Source organism: Pongo abelii, chromosome 2, assembly GCF_028885655.2.
Source record: "Pongo abelii isolate AG06213 chromosome 2, NHGRI_mPonAbe1-v2.0_pri, whole genome shotgun sequence".
In the NCBI taxonomy this organism is placed as follows: domain Eukaryota; kingdom Metazoa; phylum Chordata; class Mammalia; order Primates; family Hominidae; genus Pongo; species Pongo abelii.
Genome location: NC_085928.1, coordinates 192,846,932 through 192,868,880, shown reverse-complemented (window position 1 = coordinate 192,868,880; position 21,949 = coordinate 192,846,932). Strand labels below are relative to the sequence as shown.

The following is a 21,949-nucleotide window of genomic DNA, read 5'->3' as shown; positions in this document are numbered from 1 at the left end:
ATTAATTTTTTTGATTTAGCAATTATGCTTTTAGTGTCATGTCTTCTAGCTCTTTGTCTAACACTAAGTCCTGAAGATTCTGTTTTCTTCTAAAAGTTTGTTTTACATTAAATCTATGCTCCAATTGAATTAATTTTTACATACAGTGGGGGTTTGGGTTTGTTTGTTTTGCTATGGACATCCAATTGTTCTAGCACCATTTGTTGAAAAAGATTACCCTCCCTTTATTGTATTGCTTTTGTGCTGTTGCCAAAAATCAATTGGGCCTATTTGTGTTGGTCTGTTCTGGGGTTCTCTATTGTGTAACACTGATCTATGTATCTATTCTTTAACCAACACCAAATTGTCTTGATTACTGTAGCTTATATAGTAAGACTTAACATCAATAGCAATTCTTCTCACTTTATTTTTCATTTTCAAAACTGTTCCTTTGCTTTTCTATCTAAATTTCAGAATAAATTTTCTACTACAAAAAAACTTGCTGAGATTTTTATAGAAATTGCATTATACCTATTAATCGAGTTGGGAAAACTGGCATCTTTACTGTACGAGTCTTTCAACCCATGAACATGATACATTGTTCCATTTATTTAGATCTTTGATTTCTTTCCTCAGTGTTTTGTAATTTTCAGCTGAAAAGATGACAAAAGGTGATTACCTTCCACCTTTTGCCCATTTTTAAAATTAGCTTGTTTCTCTTTTCATTGTTGATTTGTAGGCAGGTGTGTGCGTGTGTGTGTGTGTACACACATGCACATATATATTATATACTCAGGATACAAGTCTTTGGTCAGATACATGTTTTGCAAATATTGTCTCCCAGTTTGTAACGTGTATGTTCATTTCTTTAAATGTTTTAGCCTGATGAGCAGAAGTTTTTAATTTTGAGAAAGTCTAATTTATCAATTTTTAATTATTATATTTGTTGTATCCTAAGAAATCTTTACCTACTTTAAGTCATAAAGATATCTTTCTAAGTTTTCTTCTAAAAGTATTTTTTGTTATGTCTTGTTTTGTTTTTTTAGATGGAGTTTCGCTCTTGTTGCCCAGGCTGGAGTGCAATGACACGATCTTGGCTCACCACAACCTCCGTCTCCAGGGTTCAAGTGATTCTCCTGCCTCAGCCTCCCAAGTAGCTGGGATTACAAGCATGCACCACCATGCCCGGCTAATTTTTGTATTTTTAGTAGAGACAGGGTTTCTCCATGTTGGTCAGGCTGGTCTCGGATTCCCGACCTCAGGTGATCTGCCCGTCTCGGCCTCCCAAAGTGCTGGGATTACTGGTGTGAGCCACCACGTCCAGCTCTTCTAAAAGTTTTGTAATTTTAGTTTTTATATTTAGGTCTATGACTTGTTTTCAAAACTTTTTGGAGTACAGCATAAGGTAGAAGCTAAGTTTCATGTTTTTCTCATTTAAATATCCAATTGCTGCATCATTTGTAGAAAATACTAATTTTTTCATTGAACTGACTTGTTGCTTGGTTGAAAATCAACAAACCCACACATGAATGGTCTACTTCTCAACTCTCTATTTGATTCTATTGAACTATCATCTTTGTTAATACCACACTGTAATTACTGTAGCTTTATATTAAATATTTAAATCAGGTAAGGTAAATCTTTTAGCTTTCTTAAGAGATTGTTTTTGCTGTGCATCTGAATATGCATTTTGGCTATTGCATTTCAATATACACTTTAGTATTATCTTGTCAATTACTACAAAAAGACTGCTGTGATTTTGAGACTGAGGGAATCTATACAGTAATTGACAGCTTAACAATACTGAGCTTGACAATCTATTAATGTGATTTCTCCATTTATTTAGTTTTTAATTTATCTTGCCATGTTTTGTAATTTTCATTATATAAATCTTGCACAAGTTAAAAAAAAAAACTTTTTCCTAAACACATTACGCTTTTTGATACTACTGTAAATACAACTTTTTTTTCTGTTTCTTACTATTATAAGATATAAAAATGATTTATCGGCCGGGCACAGTGGCTCACGCCTGTAGGGAGGCCGAGGTGGGCAGATCAAGAGGTCAAGAGATCAAGACATCCTGGCCAACATGGTGAAACCCTGTCTCTACTAAAAAATACAAAAATGAGCTGGGTGTTGTGGCACGCACCTGTGGTCCCAGCTACTCAGGAGGCTGAGGCAAGAGAATCGCTCGAACCCGGAGGCGGAGGTTGCAGAGAGCCGAGATCGCACCACTGCACTCCAGCCTGGTGACAGAGTGAGACTCTGTCTCAAAAAAATAAAAATAAAAAAGATTTCTCTTTATTTACCTTGTATTCTGAGACCAACTTGATTATAGTTTTCTTATTGAATACTTATGTCTGTTTACATGAAAAATCATGTGTCTTCCAGTAGGACAATTTTACTTCATGCTCTCTAGTACTTATGGCTTTTAATTCCTTTAACTTGTTGCACTGAATGAGGCTTCTAGAATAATGTTAAAAAGTAGTGAGACTGGATAGTCTAGGTACAAGTCCTTTACAAGATATATGCTTTGCAGACATATTCTCTGGTCTATGGCTTGTATTTTTAAATTTTTCGTTTTAGTTTCTGGCATCTTCACAACATAAACAGTGCCTTTTTAAGTGTGTAAGTCTTACATTTCGATGAAGTTTAAGCTGTCAATTTTGGTGGTTCCTTTTCCGTACATTTCCCATCTAAGAAATCTTTACTTAACCCAAGGTCACAAAGATTTTCTCCCATGTTTTACAGATTTAGTTATTATGCTTAGATCTTACACTTTGAGTCAGTTTTTGTATATGCGGGAGACGGGTAAGGGTGAAGATTCAATTTTTGACACACAGACGTCCACCTGTTCTAGCACCATGTGTTGAAAAGGCAAATCTTTGGCGTGGAGACATTTTTTAATAATAACTTAAAGCTATTTGACAGACTTAACGGTTATTTAGACTTTCTGTTTCATCCTGGGCCAATTTTGGTAAGTTACCTGTGTTTTCAAAGAATCTGCCCATTTCATCTAAGCTGTAAAAGTCAGTGACAAAAAGTTGTTCACAATAGTTCCTTATTATCCTTGGATATGTGTAGGATCTATGGAGCTATCCCCTCTTTCATCCCTGACATTCGTAATTTTTTAGTTTTTTTCTCTTATACCACTTCTCTTTTGCTTAATCAGTCAATCTCAGCAGGAATTTATCAACTTTATAGCTAGAAATTTCCCTCTAAGCTGGGCTTTGCCTTGAGTCTGCAAATGTAGATGTGTTGGGTTTAAATTACCATTCTATTTGAAGAAATTTAAATTTCCTTTGTGATTTCTCCTTTGACCCATGAGTCAAGTTAAAAGAGTTGTTTTTTAATTTCAAAATATTTGCAGATTTTGTTACTGATTTTTAATCCAATTCCCTCATTGTCAAAGAACATACTTTGTATGATTTCAATCTTTTGGGATTTGTTTTATGGCACATCATATGATCTGTCTAGATGAACTTTCCATGTATAATTATGGAACTATTCTAGTTTTCAGTTTTCATAGGCTTACAATATACATAGTATATCTTTTAATGTCAACCTATTTATATCTTTGTATGTAAACTGTGTTTCTTCTAGACAGCATATAGTTGGGTCGGGCTCTTTTATCCAATCTGACAATCTCTGACTTCATTAGACTGTTTGATGCATTTATATCTCATGTAATTTTTGGTCAAATTTAGGACCACCATTTTGCTATTTGTTTTCTATTTGTCTTATTTGGTTTTTTGTTTCGCTGTTCTTCCTTTCTTGCTGTTTACTGTGTTTACCAAACATTTTAAGATTCAGTTGCTCTAACTTATTAGCTATAAATCTTTGCCATATTGTTTTTAATGGAAGCTCTAGAGATCAGAATATGCATCTTTACCTCATTGTAATTCATAGATGCTATTGTATTACTTCATGTAAAATGTAGGACCTTTTTAACAGTTCATTTAAAGCCCCCCATCATCTTTTGTGCTGTTTATATAAGAGAAAAAGAAAGCTTAAAATTAATCATTTGAGTTCATCTAGCACCACAAGAAGTTAAAGAGGAATAATTAGACCCAAATTGAGAAGAAACAGAGGAAATTAATTGAAGATGTGAGCTGAAGGCAATGGAAAAGAGAAAAAAATACACAAAATTAAAGCCGAAAGTTGGTTCTTTGAAAAATATTAATAAAGTGTCTTTTTTTATTTTTTGAGATGGAGTCTCACTCTGTCACCCAGGCTGGAGTCTCACTCTGTCACCCAGGCTGGAGTTCAGTGGTGCGATCTCGGCTCACTGAAACGTCTGCCTCCTGGGTTCAAGCAATTCTCCTGCTTCAGCCTCCCAAGCAGCTGGGACTACAGGCGCACACCACCACACCCAGCTAATTTTGCATATTTAGTAGAAACAGGGTTTCGCCATGTTGGCCAGATTGGCCTTGAACTCCTGACCTCAAGTGATCCACCCACCTCAACCTCCCAAAGTGCTGGGATTACAGGTGTGTGCCATTAATGAAGTGTCTTTCTGTGCTTGCTTGTATCACTTAACATAATGATCTTCAGTTACATCCATGTTGCTGCTAATGACATGATTTCATTCTTCTTATGGCCAAACAGTATTCCATTGTGTGGGTATGTATACATTTTTTTTTAGATATGTATACATTTTTTTATCCATCCGTCTGCTGATGGACCATTAGATTGAATCCTTACCTTTGCTATTATGAATAGTGCTGCAATAAACATGCAAGTGCAGATATTCCTTTGATATACTGATTTCTTTTCCTTTGGATAAAACCCAGTAGTGGGATTGTTGGATCATATGGTAATTATGTTTTTAGATTTTTGAGACATCTCCAGACTATTTTCCATAGTGGCTATCCTAACTTACATGCCCACCAACCACGTATAAGAGTTTTCTTTTCTCCATATCCTTGCCAGCATCTGTTATTATTTTTTTTTTTGTCTTTTTAATAATAGCCACTCTGGCTGGCAAGATGACATCTCATTGTGGTTTTGATACACATTTTTTCTTGGTTTGTTTTGTTTTTTGAGATGGAGTCTCGCTCTGTTGCCCAGGCTGGAGTGCAGTGGCATGATCTCAGCTCACTGCAACCTCTGCCTCCTGGGTTCAAGCAATTCTCCTGCCTCAGCCTCCTGAGTAGCTGGGACTACAGGCACCCACCACCACACCCGGCTGATTTTTGTATTTTTAGTAGAGACGGAGTTTCACCATGTTGGCCGGGCTGGTCTCGAACTCCTGACCTCAAGTGATCCTCCTGCCTTGGTCTCCCAAAGTGCTAGGATTACAGGCATGAGCCACCACGCTCAGCCTTGAGTTGATTATTTATATGGTGAAAGATAGGGATCCAGTTTCATTCTTCTGCATGTAGCTATCCAATTTTCCCAGCACCATTTCCTGAAGAGGATGTCCTTTCCCCAGTGTCCTCTGTTGTTTCTGATGAGAACTGGTTATCACTTATATTGTTATTCACTTACATGTGATGCATTTCTCTTTGGCTCCATGAAATATTTTCTTTTTCTTTGGATTCTAGTATTTTGACCATGATATGTTTTGGTGTGGTTTTCTTTATATTTCTTTATATTTTTCCTGCTTAGAGTGTGCTGATCTTGGTAGCATAGGCTGAAGTTTTTTCCTCAAATTTTAGAAATTTTCAGTCATTATTTTTTCAAATATTTTTATTCTGTCCTTTTTTCTCTTGTTTTGGGCATCAATTACACATATGCCAAACAGATTAATATTATCCCACATGCCTGAAGCTCTGTTCATTTTTCCTAATCTTTTTTCCTCTCCATTCTTCGACCGAATTATTTGTGTTTTCTTCAAGTTCACTGGTCTGATTTATTCAGTCTGGTGTGGAGCCCACCTAATGATGTTTCCATTTTAGTAATTATGTTTTCCAAGTCAAGAGTTTTCATTTCTCTGCTGAGTTTTCCCATATGTTCATTCAAATTTTCCTTTAGGCCCTTAAACATATTTATAATAAATTTATAACATCTGCTTTAAAGTTCTTGTCTGCTAAATGCAAGATCTGGATCATTTTGGAGACAGTTTCTATTGAGTGCTTTTTATCTTATGGATGAATTACATTTTCTTCATATTCTGCTTATTTTTTATTGCAGGCTGGACTTTATAATAATACATTGTAGACAGTCTGTATTCTTTTATGTTCCTCAGAAGAGTGCTATTTTTATTCCAGTAGGCAGTTAATTTCACCTAGTTCAACAAACTGTGTCTCCAATGCAATGGGCAGCAGTAAAATTCTGTTGAGTTCTTTGTCTCCCTTGCACATGTATAGTTCTAGCAGTCAGCCAAGGACTTGGGCAGAATTTATGTGCAGTTTTTAGAGTTAATTCCATTCTGTAGCTTACATCTCATTGCTTACAGAAGGGAATTAACGCTAATCCCCTTACATTATTTTCCCCTAACTTTCCAGCTGCTCTTTCAGCTGTTAACCTTGTCCTCTGATACTTCTATCCAGTAAAGTGCAGACTTTTTGATGTCCCAAGCAGCACATAAACTGTGGAGTGCCCTCAGGCAAAAAGCTATACTCTTAAATTTTCCCCCTTGCTGCTATCATCTTTCAGGATTACACTCCTTGCCCATTTCTATTCAATTCTGGTTTGTCGCCAGTGTTTTCAAATAGTTGTTTATTTAATTTTTTTTTTCAGTTTTAGAACTGTTATCTGTGTTAGTCTGATTAAGTGATTCCACCATTTATTCAATAGTATTTATTTTAAAAGTCATACTATAGAGCATTTACTACATGCCCAATACTGTGCAAAATGTTACTTGTATGTAAAAATATAAGAAACTATCACTATCCCCAAGGTTTTCATTCTGTTTACTTAATATATATTTTTATATACATAATATTTTATACCAAATGAATAAAAAATGTATAGTTATAATTACATATAAATAAATGAAAACAGTTTTCTTACTTTTCTACTGCAGATCGTTTCTGTGATTTGCTCTTGTAATTTAATGCCATCTTAGTTTCCATTCCAGTGTATACCGCAACACCTGTAAAATAAAACAAAACTGTCTCTTAAAATAATCCTCTAGCATGTTTCACAAGAAATAAATATATTTACCAGCATGAAAGCTTTTAGTGTACTGTCTGACAGTTGTTATAATTTTGCTTTTCTTTAAGTATTTTCAGAGTATTAAAAGGCTTTCTGAGTCCAATTTTGGGAAGCCCCAGTCACTCAGCTGGCTAAATGGGGGAGGGCATGGAGTCCTGTTCCTGAGTTGTAACAGATATCTGAATGAAAAATTTATTACTTGAATTGGAATTGATAAGAGGAAAAGAATCTGGAAAGATAAAAGTGTCAGGGAAGGCCATTACAAATAGAGCAGTGTTAACAAAGACAGATATGGAAAAGCACTTTCTGTTAGGTTGGGACAATGGACTATGGCCACAGTGTGAAAAGCCCTGAATGCTGGAATTGGGGGTCTAGACATTATTCCATAACCATTGGAGAGATAATATGGAAGTCTGACAGAGTAAATCAAGTAAGCACATGGAAAGTGCTATTTAAAAAATGTGCGTCTATTGAATGACTTTGAGATGAGCAAGGATGACAGTAGTAATGGGACTAAAACTGGACAACACATGGAATTAGGTGAGACCAGCTTATAAAAAAACTTTGCAGCTAGACCTTGGTTTGAATTCTAGCTCTGCCACTTATTAGTTCTACATCCTCGGGTAAGTAATTTCTGTGAGTCTCAATCTTCCCATCTGTAAATGGGAAAAAATACCTCATAGAGTTGTGAGGTCTGTATGACAAATTAACAAAATGCCTAAAAACTGAGAGATGATCAATAAATATTCATTCCCATACCTCTGAAAAACAATATAGAACCTTTCATGCCCTCTTCCTAAATATTTGTCCTGGAAGTTTTATCTTGACTTATTCCTTAAAGGCAGGGTATTACAACTCAAATAGAGATTATAGAAACGTGGTAAAATAGCCAGAATGATCCAATAGGGAGAGGTGGTACGGAGGCAAAACAACAGAAGACAGACCCATCTAAAGGCATTCAAATCCACATTTTCTTTTAGGAGTGTACAAAATTTGGACCCCATTCATTATGGTTTACTTTAAAGTAAACAAGGAGTGACAAAGTTACTACTAGAAAGATGTGTTGGCCGGGCACAGTGGCTCACGCCTGTAATCCCACCATTTTGGGAGGCCAAGGCAGGTGGATCACTTGAGGTCAGGAGTTCGAGACCAACCTGGCCAACATGGTCTACTAAAAATACAAAAATTAGCCGGGCATGGTGGCACATGCCTGTAATCTCAGCTATTTGGGAGGCTGAGGCAGGAGAATTGCTTGAACCTGGGAGGCAGAGGTTGCAATGAGCCAAGATCGTGCAACTATACTCCAGCCTGGGCAACAGAGTAACCTTGTCTCAAAAAAAAAAAAAAAAGTTTTAAAGTACAATGTTATATTAGAGGATCTAAAAGCCCTCAAGGTTTACTCTGGTTTCTGCTATTAGAACATTTTTACGGATTTCTTTTTAATTGTGGAAAAACATACGTATTTACCAGTTTAAAGTGTACAATTCGGTGGCACTTAGTACATTTATAATTTTGAGAATATTTTCATCACCCCCAAAGAAAACCCTGTACCCATTAAGCAAACATTCTCCATTCTCCTCTACTCCCCAGCCCCTGGAAACCACTAATCTGTTTTCAGTCTCTATGAATTTGCCTATTCTGGGTATTTCAAATAAATGGAATCATACAACATGTGGCCTTTTGTGTATGGCTTCTTTCATTCAACATAGTATTTTCAGGGTTCATCCATATTGTAGCATGCATTAATACTTCATTCCTTTTCATAGCTGAATAATATTCCATTATATGAATATACCATATTTTGCTTATTCATTCATTATCTAATGAACATTGGGCTATTTCCAACCTTTGGCTATCATGAATAGTGCTGCTATGAACATTCTTGTACAAGTTTTTGTTTGAACGCTCATTTTCAGTTACTTTGGGTATATATGTAGTGTGGGATCATTGAGTCATATAATTCTACGTTTAACTTATTGAAGAACTGCCAAAACTATTTTTCAAGGCAGCTGCAACGTTTTACATTCCAATCAGCAATGTACAAGGGTTCCAATTTCTCCACGTCCTCACCAACACTTGCTATTTTCTGTTTTGTTTTTTTCTCGATATATGGACTTCTTTATCAGAGAGTCTAACACTGAGAGATAAGATATAGTACAGGTAACAGAAAAAGAGCAAATGAGAAAGAAGATCTCACAAGCTGCAGACAGCCAGTGGGTAACACAGTGGGCCAAGATACTAAGGGCCATTCCTGAAATGTGAGGAGCTAGCTAACAGCTAAAGTTATCATCAACTTCACCATTTGCTTATAGTTGACTCGGAGTGTACTGTATTAATTTAGATCTCCAAGGCAAGAGCAGTACTTATTCATCCTTTTGATCCAATCAGTGTATGTTTCAATAGTACCTAGTATATATTCAGATATCAGTAAGAAATTTGTTGAATGAATGTATGAATGAATAAATCTGCAGTTATTAATCCAATCTAATAATCATAATGAAATTATAGAAGTGGTTTACTGTACCATGATGCCAGATTATATCGGTTCTCACCCACCATTACTAGAAGTGTTATATAAATTATCTGCACTCAGTTTCACAAGTATCCATAAAGATAACATAAGATCAAGGTTCTAGTCTACTATTAAAAAACAGGGATCATCAACAAAACAAAAGTACAGTACACGACTACTTTAATACAAACTTTATAAGAAAATTATCATAAATGACAAATAATTAATAAATTATCTAACCAAAAGACCACAAACATTGTACTTTTAAAAGTACTTCATATAAAGCATTAACACAAATCAATAATTTAAAATGTTTAAATATGTACAAACCAAAAATTTCTTTTGTGTTTTTTAATCTGGCTCCACGAAGCAGGAGACTCTCCGGCCCCAGAGGTCTAGGAAAAAAAGAAAATAACCATAAAGCACTGAATATATTAAAAACTCAATTCAATTCTAAAATGGCGTCTTCAGCAGAAGGTACTTAAGCTATAGCCATAACACCGCTTTCATATAAAACCAAAATCCCAGCTACTATAAAGCTGCCCAGGGGCCGGGCGTGGTGGCTCACGCCTGTAATGCTAGCACTTTGAGAGGCTGAGGTGGGCGGATTGCCTGAGCTCAGGAGTTTGAGATCAGCCTGGGCAACATGGTGAAACCCCGTCTCTACTAAAATACAAAAGAAATTAGCCAGGTGTGGCGGTGTGCGCCTGTAGTCCCAGCTACTCAGGAGGCTGAGGCAGGAGAATTTTTTGAACCCTGGAGGTTGCAGTGAGCCGAGATTGCGCCACTGCACTCCAGCCTGGGCGACAGAGTGAGATTCCGTCTCAAAAATAAAAAAAAAAATTAAAAAAAAAAAGGCTGCCTAGGCCAATCATGATGTTAGTTACTGTAACAACAAACACCTGCTTTAAGACTAGTGGCTCAGAAAAATGATTATGCATGTAAATACAGTCACAAAGCCACTAGTTTCAAAATTTTTAAACATAAAATTCAGCAAAATCAAAGAGTAAGCAGTGATTTAAAAATGTGTGGCAGAAGATGAAATTTTAAAATTTTAAAGCAAAGTTAATAAACAGCTTTGAAAGGGAAAATAAAGAATTAGAACACAACGTAAACATAAATTGTAGTATGATTTGCATATAAATGCATGAGTTCTGCACAACTAAAATTATACTGAATTATAAAATACAATGTACAAGGTATGTTAGTGCTTTTTCTAGGCAAGATCGCACAGTATAACTTGACTACTTGCATTGCACACTTCTTGAAGCACAGGTCGTCTTGCTGTTTGACTTTCTCTCCATAAAGGAGATATAAAACGACAAGGAATAACTAGAAAGGAAATTGATCTTCTTAGTGATAGCAAAATAAGAATCTTCTATGGATAAGTTAAAAAGCCATTATTTTGTTGCTATTCCTTATAGTTTTCTGAAATATCCATACACAATTATCCAAATCAAACAGAATCTGAACTATTTATGAAGATACCTGCAAACTCAAATACTAAAAAATTGCAATGAAGCAAGGAGAACCAATACAGTCATGTTTGGAGTACACTCCATGGATAGTCCAAATCAATGTGAAAACTATTTTAGGAGCTATAAAATAGCTCTTTTTCACTCAGTGTTGCTTCTAACAATAAACAGAAATACTTTTAGCTCACATTGGCATGTAAAATTGGGATATAATGACAACTTCAGATTAAAAGATAATTCATCAGTTCGGTCAGGTTCTTTTAGTAGAGAACATGGTTCATTTTTTTAACCATTCTAGGGGCCGAAGTAATATAACTGCTATTTTCCTTCAGATATTAATGCAATTCAGACTATATATCCACACATTTCTCACTATTTCCCTATAAAAATCAAAATAAACCTAGTCATAGTTATTCAGCAGGGATCCTACACATACAAAGATCTTGCTACAGTGTTTACTGAACATGCTCCTATGTTAATGCTTATTAAAAATGTGAATCAATGTGAATGTATGGTATTTTTGCTGGCTTGTCTTGAGCATTTCATTAAAAAATGCTCACCTCTTTCTGTTATAGTGACTTATTTCATGCAGCCAGTATAAACTGAACATGTCCCCAGAAAAGAGGTAGAATGTCAAATACGATTAGAAACTCAAGAGCTGATTCCAAGATTGATTCCAAATTAAGTTAACGCTCACGAGTAACAATGTAATCTTATCCCATCAGCATATCTTTGAACTGACACAAAGCCTTTCATTTAGGAGCCATTCATTAACCCAAATATTGAGGGAAAACAATCTGAAACAACCAACCAAGAAAAAAAAAATCAGAAAAGTAAGTAAGCGGTTCTGGATTGACCACTAAACACTCCAGCTTGCACTGAATGATTCTGAAGTGAAGAAGAGCATAGCACTTATACTTGTTAAACATTATATAAAACATTTTTCATATTCTAGACTTACTAAGCATCGTGGGTTTAAATGCATAAGGAGTGAATAAAAGCAGCTATGTTTCCTTTTAATATTACTACCTAGTATTATCAGAAAAAGAAATGCAAAAACACAAATAATCTTACTAAATTATTTTGATATAATTTCATGGGATCTGTTTCATCCTCACTTGCTGCTGCCACAAATTACTAGCAGATGAAATGAGAAGTGCTTTTAAATTAACCCTTTCCTGGAAAAGTTTGGGTATTAATGGAGAAAAGGAGAAATAATAGCTGAGGGTAAATGAATGAATAAATGGGTTACAAGTTGAGGGAAATCTAACATTACATTAACACCTTGAAAGTGGCTCAGAGCAAGAAATTACATTGTCTCTTAGCTCAATAATACCAGATGCCTGAAAGAGTGAAGCTGTCTATTTGCTGAGACCACTGCTGCTTTTGGAATCTGAGAGGATTGGTAAGAAGCCTGCAAACCTGAGTGACCTTACTCTGAGAGATACTTATCCACTATGATGGACTGGACTAATTATTAACAACTGAATGGGATTCTAGTAATGTGGCAATATCTTCTGAATTGTATATTCTTTTGATATAAGGGATTTGTGTTTGAAAACTAGGGGATGGCCTGTGATGTTATGATATATACATTAGTTTTCATCCATGGTCCCTGGCTCATAACTCCCATAGCCCTTGTTACAGTCTTTTGTTATAATGTTGGGTGTGTTCAGCCTCAGGAGCAGGCTTCTGACCTTCTCCTGCCCTCCTTTCACCCCAAGGCAGGACTCTACTCTTCCCCCACCTTTCTAATTGTGGGTCTTAAGGCCATCCCCAGAGAGGGTCCTTCCTGCCTTATACTCTGGAGTAAAGAAAGCTGATGTCATGAAGTTTCCATAAAAAAACCAAGAGAAATGGGTTGGGAGGGCTTCCAGAGGTTTCTGGAGAGTGGCACACCCAGGGAGAGCACGGAAGCTCCACAACCCTTCCCCAATACCTGGCCCTGAGCATCTCTTCATCTGTATGCTTTGTTTACATTTAGTGGTTTATTATAAAGGATATGATAAACCAATCAGAAAAGTAAGCAGTTCTGGGTTGACCACTAAACACTCCAGCTTGCACTGAATGATTCTGAAGTGATATAATAAACTACTAAATGTAAACAAAACAAAACAAACAAAAAACAACAAAATTAACCCTTTCCCATGATGGGCTGCTTATTTACATAATCTCCCTTTGGAACTTCTAGTCCCTCCCCGAAACAGTTTCCATTTAAAAGTAATTAGATAACACAAATTAATTCTTACCTTACAATTTCTTCCATTTGTTGGGTTATGATCATTCGTCCCATGAATCTATAAAAAAATTTACATTACAAAAATATATAATATCACTTATGACATCAATGGCTGTTTTTTTGCACCATCCTTTTTTTTTTTTTTTTTTTTTTGAGACGAGTCTTGCTCTGTCACCTAGGCTGGAGTGCAGTGGTGCGATCTCGGCTCACTGCAAGCTCTGCTTCCTGGGTTCACGCCATTCTCCTGCCTCAGTCTCCTGAGTAGCTGGGACTACACATGCCTGCCACCACACCCGGCTAATTTTTTGTATTTTCAGTAGAGACGGGGTTTCACCGTGTTAGCCAGGATGGTCTTGATCTCCTGACCTCATGATCCGCCCACCTCGGTCTCCCAAAGTGTTGGGATTACAGGTGTGAGCCACTGCGCCCGGCCTGCACCATTCTTACACATGAAACAAAAATCAACCATTTGTATATATGAATGGTCCAATACTCTTGCTATAAATTATTTTAAAAACACTTATCAGTCCTTAAGCTTTAAAAAATTTAGAATTCTTGCTATCTCTACTCCAGCTACGAATGAGGTAATGAATAAAAAATGTTTTCAAAATGGCAAGAATCTGGATCATTTTGGATTTTGAATTTTTGGATTAGGGATATTCAACCTGTAATTCAATCAAAGGGTATACAACAATGTTTACTCTGTCAACTGTCGACAAATACACAGTAAGGCCTGCAAGAGGACAGATACTGTTCTAGGTGCTTGAGATCCATCAGTGAACAAAATACACAAAGATGCCTGCTCTAGAGTTTACATTCTAGTGGGAGAGATGGTAAGCAATGAACATAATAAAAAAGTAAATTACACAGTATACTAGAAAATATTATGTATTACGAAAACAGAAGAGCAGAACAGAAAAAGAAGGATCAGCATGCAGTACTAAGTAGTTAAGGTAGGCCTCATTAAGGAGGTGATTTAAGCAGACTTGAAGGTGTTACTCAAGAGTTAGACAAGGGCTAGGTCTAGTGACCAGGTGGGAGTAGACATGGTATGTTCAAGGAAAAGTAAGGAGGTCAGTGTATGAGCAGGATGAGCTAGAGGTGGAAGGACAGCAAAAAGGGCAGAGAAGAGAGGTTGGGGATGGGAGATCGGGGCAGATCCTAGAGATGGTTATAGAGATATGGGCTTTGACTCTGAGTGACATGGTTAGCCAGTACAGGGTTGAGCAGAAGAGTCACATGATCTGACTTACATTTAAAAAGGAACACTATGACTGCTTTTGTGAGAACAGACTATAAAATAGCAGTAATCCAGGCAGGAGATGGTACTGGCTCAGACAAAACTAGGAAAAGATGGTCAGATTTTGGATGTATTTTGAAGGTAAGCCTTCGGAATGTTCTGATGGGTTGGGGTGAGATGTGAGTAAGGAGGTGAAGAAAGACGAAGGGAGAGGAGATGTGAGGAGTCATGGCTGATTCCAAGGTTTCTGGCCTGAGCAATTGGAAGGATGGACTGTATCAACTGAGATGAGAAAGACTGCTGGTAGAAAAGGTTCCTTTCAGGAAGATTAGCAGTTTAGTTTTCAGCTTGATTATTAATTTGAGATTTCTACTAAATATCCAGGTGGAACTGTGGAACAGGCAGCTGAAGTTTGGGAAAGAAGTCTGGGATAGAGAAATAAATCCAATAGTCAGCAGCATGTAGATAGTCTTTAAAGCCAGGAGGTTGGGTCAGATCACCAAGGGAGTGAGGGTAGATAGTGAAAGGTAAGGTAGAGAAAGAACAGTGCAAGTCCTGGGGCACTCTAATAGGAAGAAGTCTGGGACAAGAGGAAAAACTAGCAAAGGAGACTGAGACAGAGGGAATAGTGAGGTAGGAGGTAAACCAAGAGAGGGGAGTGTCCTGGAAGACAAGTTAGCAAATTGTATCAAAGAGGAGAAAGCAATGAACCACTAGATTATGAATTGGTGAATTTATTTGTATTGAGGTACCATACAGTATTTGAAACAGCAAAACAATGAAAAGAGTCAAGTATGGAAAGGTTGGGGAATGGTTAGGTTCTAGTACATGCACTTGGACTATTCACAGCCATTTAAAATGATCATTAATTCAGCTTCCTGCAATATTTAAAAAAAAGTCAAGAATACCGTTCAGTATAATGGAAAATACTTTTTAAAATCACAAAACCAATCCACATTCTTAAAAGAAATATTAGGCTGGGCAGGGTGGATCACACCTGTAATCCCAGCACTTTGGGAGGCCGAAGTGGGTGGATCCCTTGAGGTCAGGAGTTTGATAACAGCCTGGCCAACACGGTGAAACCCTGTCTCTACTAAAAATACAAAAAAATTAACAGGTCGTGGTGGCACATACATACAATCCTATCTACTTGGGAGGCTAAGGCAGGAGAACTGCTTGAACCCAGGAGCCCGGGGGTTGCAGTGAGCTGAGATCGCGTCACTGTACTCCAGCCTGGGCAACAGAGCGAGACTCTGTTTCAAAAATAAATAAAATAAAATAAATATTAAAAAATATGGAAAAGAAAAAGATGATTAAAAATCAGTAGAAATCCTACCACGAGAATATTACTAAATTTTGATTTACAATTCCTCCAGGTTTTTCTTTTTGCAGCTATCAATTATTCCATCTTGTCACCTACCTACCTATTTAGTACATATATACACACATTTATTTAAACATTTAGGTTCAGGGGTACATGTGCAGGTTTGTTATATAGGGAAACTTGTGTCACAAAGGTTTGTTGTACAGATTATTTTGTCACTCAGGTACTAAGTCTAGTACCCAACAGTTATTTTTTCTGCTCTTCTCCCTCCTCACACCCTCCATCCTCCAGTATGCCCCAGTGTGTGTTGTTCCCTTGTGCCCATGTATTCTCATCAGTTAGCTCCCACTTACAAGTAAGGACATGCAGTATTTGGTTTTCTGTTCCTGCATTAGTTTGCTAAGGATAATGGCCTCCAGCTCTATCCATGTTCCTGCAAAAGACGTGATCTCTTTCTTTTTTGTGCCTACACAGTCTTCTATGGTGTATATGTACCTCATTTTCTTTATCCAATCTGCCACTGACAGGCATTTAGGCTGATTCCATGTCTTTGCTATTGGACACACATTATTTTTACATAACTGGGATCATATGAGAGCCCCAACTTTGTATCTTATTTCATTTAACATTATATTTCAGTATGTACCTATATCATTCAATTCTTCAAAAAGATTTTAAATATCTACATATATACCTATCTAAGCATTTTCCTACTTGGACATATAAAATGTTTGTAATATTTCACATGTAATATATGTGAATATATATATATAATATATAGCATATATATGTGTTACAAGCACATAATAAAATGAAAGATATAATTTTATATAAATACTGTCTCTAACTTCTATGAGTTCCTCGAGGGAAACTATTTCCTATTCATCTTAATCACCTATCACAATGAGCACACAGATGCTAAACAATAATTTGTTAAATGAATGAACGAATAAAAATGGCATTCAAAGATTTTAAGTAGTGATATAATTACGAGTTTTCTTTCTACTATAAAAGTCTGTTGCAATGATTACATTTTACTTATATTTAAAACAAAATACATACTTCCAATAAGAGAAAGTGTTTATTTAAAAAAGTTTTTTCAAACTTTCTCCCCATATTCCAAGATAACGTAAAAACCATACACCAAAGCATTAAGTTTATACTTTATCTCATATTAATCCTATGCTTGCTTAGTTCTTAGTTGTCCATTTTCTGGTTTTTAATAATTATTTTATAATCTGCCATTGCCTCAGACCAGGATATAACAGCAATATAGAAATCTTAAAATTCTTCACAGTTAAATATGTCTTTACAGTCAGTCTATCAAGTACTTTTAAGGCATATGATTCCAAAGTTTTTAGTTAATTGGCAAATTCTATACTGCATTTGACTTTGATGAAAGCATACAATTTTTATAACATCACATAGAGAAAACCTCCATTATAAAGATGGATCCAAAAAAAAGATACGTAAGAAGTTTGGAAAAGCCAACAGCTAAAGACTTTGAAACATTTCAACCAACAGGGGGAGATATATAATATGACAAGAAGCTGAGGGTGATTTTTACAAAGTGGCTGTAATTTATAGTCTACCACCACTTATTGAGTAAAAATGAACTTGGTTTATCATTTAATTTTTTAATAATAAAAAGTTGTTTCCACTCCACAGCCCACATATAATTGGCAGGATTACTGAAGATGATCACTGAAGGTATACAACACTGTGTTTAGCAAACCGTAATGTTAAAAGAAGTTAGTTCCTCTGTTCCTTTCTCTCCTTTCAGAAACAAGATCTTTAAAAATCTAACAAACTAGAAAAATGTTTTTTATTTTGTGTTCATTGTGATAGATAATAAGATGAATAATAGTTTCTGTCTTTGAGAAACTCATAGCTGTTAAATATTTATAGAAAATTATTTTTTACTTTATCATGTGCTACGTGTAAGTAAAATATTGAAAACTTTATAAGGTTCTAATTTAAAAGTAGTATCCTCTAATTTAAAAGTAGTATCCTCTATAGTGGTAAAAACAAAGACATAGTCCCTGGCTTCATGGAGCTTGCCAAAAAAATCATTATTTTCTTCTAAGAAAATAATCTTACGTCTACTATAACTACTGTTATAGCTACAAAGTGAGCATGCTAGTTCATAGCAAAATAGAAGGTAATGTGAAGAAACTTGTGAATAAAAACTCTGGCTTTGAACTATTATCTTTTGCTTAGAATTCTAGCAATTTCTGCTCTTAGTTTTTTTCACCATTAATTGCATCTCCCACCAACCCACCCCACAAATATTGTCTCCAATTAGCTAAAGATTTCATTTTATGTTTATGGTTATTTAAAAATGAAGTCTGTAAATAGGACTTAAAATAAGTATACCGAATATCACACCATACCTGTATAAGTCTGCTTCTGGTTGCTGGCATTCTATTACAGCTACTAGAGTGTCCAAATTGGCAACTGTTTGTAATAATGCTGTTTCTGGAACTGCCACATGTGTCTGAAAAAAATGAATTAAATTGTAGAGTTTTCAGATCCAAATGGGACCTTCAATATCAGTTATTTCAAATCTCTTTTATAGGTAAAGTAATGGCATACTGTACTTGAGATCACTCAGCTAGACAACATAAGAGAAAGAAACACGTAAAATAACCAAGGGGCAAAGGAAGCTACTATCATTACCTGTCTAAAGAGGCCATTTGCATATAAGGAAATTAAGTCTGTGTGCATAGTCACTATTACCTTATCATAAGTAATTTAATAGGAAAAACTGTGAATTTTCACCTTTGATTACACTCTGAAAACAGAAAATATAAATTCGTCCCTTATCTTTTAAAAGTACCACAAATAGTAAAAGATTATATTTTTCCTAAAAACACCTTCTGTTTTTAACTTGGATTAAACCCATGTAAGGCTACCCTTGAAATAAAGATATAACATCAATTCTTTCTTAAAACCTTTTTATTTTTGAAATAGTAATTTTAAAAACTTCCCCTTAATCTGGTCAAACTTTACTACTTTAACCAAAGTTAAGTATAATTATAATCCAAAGACATTTTGTTCACCAAGAGCAATACTCAAACATATGCAAGCAAACCTTTAGGTTAGTTTCTCCATCCAAACTAGCAGTTGTAACGTGACAGGAACCATCAAGTCGATCTGAGGACAGAAGCACCAAGTCTGCAGGAAAAATTTCATCTTTGGCTATTCGAACAATATCACCCACCTATAAAGAATTTTGGGGAAGAGTGAATTTATAAATTTTAAAAGGCAAGGACTTACTTTTATTGGGCTCTAAATAAGCAGCCTATCACAGTATTTTAGCATAGGAAAGTAGGTTTTTAACTAAAACGTAATATCAAGATTAGAATTATGTCCTGTGATATCAAGATAAAGTTGATTTCCATTATTTACCAGATGCATACCCGAATGTTTTTTGACCTAGTTTTTACAAGGCCACCACTTCGAACAACATAAACAGGAGCTCCATTTACTTCATTATCTGAGTTATGCCGTAACCAATCTTCATATCCCTGTAAATATCCAAAGGGTAAAAAATAATTTTTCAGTATAATTTGAAGATATTTTTATCAAGTAAGAAAAAAAACTCAAGAACTTCCCTAAAACACTACATTCCAGAATCATATTAGGCTATTTGGATGCATATGCTCATAGGTATTTGATATTTGTTCCTACTGGAAACACTTGCTTCTTTTTTGTCATATACATTTTCCTGGCTTTCACAGGACCTCTAGTTATTTCTTCTCAATTTCATTACGGAGGCTCCTTCGATGTCACCTTTATGGATCCTTTTCTCATATTTCTCTTTCTCACTAAGAGATTTCTTCTATCCCTGTGTCTTCAAATAATATAAATATGCTGGTAATTCCGAAATGTGTATCTCCAGCCATATATTTCTTTTGAACTCCAAATTTGAATACCTAATTGTTTTATTAATATCTCAATTTTGATGACTCATAAACGTCTTAAACATATTCAGAACCAAACAGATGATGTCCTGAAAGTGTGTTGCATGTCCAATGTTTCCCATCTTGACAAATGACATCACCATCTACCAAGCTGTTCTTGCCAGAAATCTGGGGAGTCATTCTTAACTCCTACCCTTTTCCTAACATCTATGCAATCACTAAATTCTATTGTTTCTATGTACAAATGATATTTTAATCATAAAGTATAAATTCACAGAGCATTACAGACAATAAGTAGAAAAAAATGAGCAGATTTTTGGAACTGAGATTGTGTTCTTTTACTTTCTTAAACAACAGACTGACAGAATTATAATTAGTACAGTTGACCCTTGAACAACACAGGTTTGAACTGCACAGGTCCACTCATGCACGGATTGTTTTCACTGAAAGTTATACTGAGTGTACCTAAATCATCTTCCTCCCTAACCACCTCCTCTACCTCTTGTGCCTCTGCCACCCCTGAGACAGCAAGACCAACCTCTCCTCTTCCTCCTCAGTCTACTCAATGTGAAGACAAGGATGAAGACCCTAAACACGATCCATTTCCACTTCATGAATAGTAAATATATTGTCTTCCTTATGATCCTCTTAATAACATGTTCTTTTCTCTAGCTGACTTTAAGAATACAGTATATAATACATATAACATACAAAATATGTGTTAAATGACTGTTTTATGATATTGGTAAGGCTTCTGATGAACAGTAGACTATCAGTAGTTAAGTTTTGGGAGAGTCAAAAGTTATACATGAATTTTCAATTGCATAAGGGGTTCCCCTGACCCCTGCATTGTTCAAGGGTCAACTGTGCCTAACAAAAATGTTAGCCTGCATGGATCATCACTAGGAAGGAAACAGACACAAGCATTTCACAAAGAATCTTCTGATTAAATATTAAGGAATGGCGATCTTTTAAGTGGAAAAGACTTCCTATGCCATGTTAAGAAAATTCAAGAACTCAGAGACACAGCGCAAGTATAGATAATGGAATCATATCTAAGAAAGAGTAAGTGAATAAAAAGATAAGGTACAGAATAGGTTTTGTTCTATGTTACCATTTGTGAAAAAATATGCTTGCCTATGTGAACACTTTGCATAGATATCTGGACTAACTTACAAATAACTGCTCCCTGGGTAGGAGAACTAGGAGACTGGGGGTAAGAAGTCTAAGACTTACTATATTCTATTTTGTGCTGTTTCCCTTAAAAAATGTGCATCTATTATTTTTTAAATATTATTAAATTATAAAATAAAAAGCAAAATATGAAAGACTATTTTGAAGGTAAACTGTTTTCAGGTGGAAACCTTGTGGGAAATCACCTTAAGACACCTAAATTATGTTGGCCTTATTTAAGTTGCAGTATGTCATTTTAGAGAAATTTAATTGAGAGTCAAAATATTTTTTCTGAAACTGTCAAAAGCACACTTTCCTTTACAGTCAGATGACATTAATAGCAGAGCAACGATAATTCAAACATTATCTTTTTTTAATACAAGCTCATAAATTCTAATCCATCCTACACATTACTGCCAGATTAATCTTCCCAAAACATTGTCTTGATTCACTATCCTGCTCAGAACCCCTTCAGTGATTCTCAACGCTTACAACAAAGCATCTTCTGGCTTCCTTAATTTAGAACCAACCTATACTTCTATTATCTTGTAGTACTTTCCTAAATAGGATCAAACATTAGTTAGACTTACAATTCCCCAAAATAGGTCTTGTCTTTTCTTGCACTTGGGCCTTTGCCCAAGTAGTTCATTTCTACCTCATCTTCTTCCTCAACTGTCATTTTACCCATATTCCAAAACTCATCTTAATAGTATTTCCTCCATGAGAATTCATATTTTCATCTATTTATCAGCAATTTGGCATTTCTTTTCTTGGAGATTGATCCATGCCTTTTCCTTATTTAGGTATGTGCTCTTGGTAAAATATCTTTTAAAATTAAGATCAGCTGGGCGTGGTGACTCAAGCCTGTAATTACATCACTTTGGGAGGCCGAAGCGAGAGAATCGCTTGAGCCCAGGAGCTGGAGACCAGACACGGCAACATGGCGAAACCCTGTCTCTACAAAAAAACACCCAAAAATC

The 21,949-nt window shown here is 35.7% G+C and overlaps 1 protein-coding gene across 8 annotated transcripts in view; it reads right to left on the bottom strand.

Moving 5' to 3' along the window:
- The window catches only part of ATP11B (ATPase phospholipid transporting 11B (putative)), a 126,878-nt gene that overhangs the window by 65,175 nt on the left and 39,754 nt on the right, over positions 1 to 21,949 (bottom strand). For all 8 annotated transcript variants that reach the window (XM_054553042.2, XM_024244335.3, XM_024244336.3 and 5 more), the window contains 6 exons: positions 19,293 to 19,400; positions 18,965 to 19,093; positions 18,264 to 18,367; positions 13,317 to 13,364; positions 9,923 to 9,987; positions 6,937 to 7,018 (listed from right to left, as the gene is read on the bottom strand). In XM_054553042.2, the coding sequence (XP_054409017.2) occupies positions 6,937 to 7,018; positions 9,923 to 9,987; positions 13,317 to 13,364; positions 18,264 to 18,367; positions 18,965 to 19,093; positions 19,293 to 19,400 (536 nt within the window). The remainder of the gene's footprint in view (positions 1 to 6,936; positions 7,019 to 9,922; positions 9,988 to 13,316; positions 13,365 to 18,263; positions 18,368 to 18,964; positions 19,094 to 19,292; positions 19,401 to 21,949) is intronic.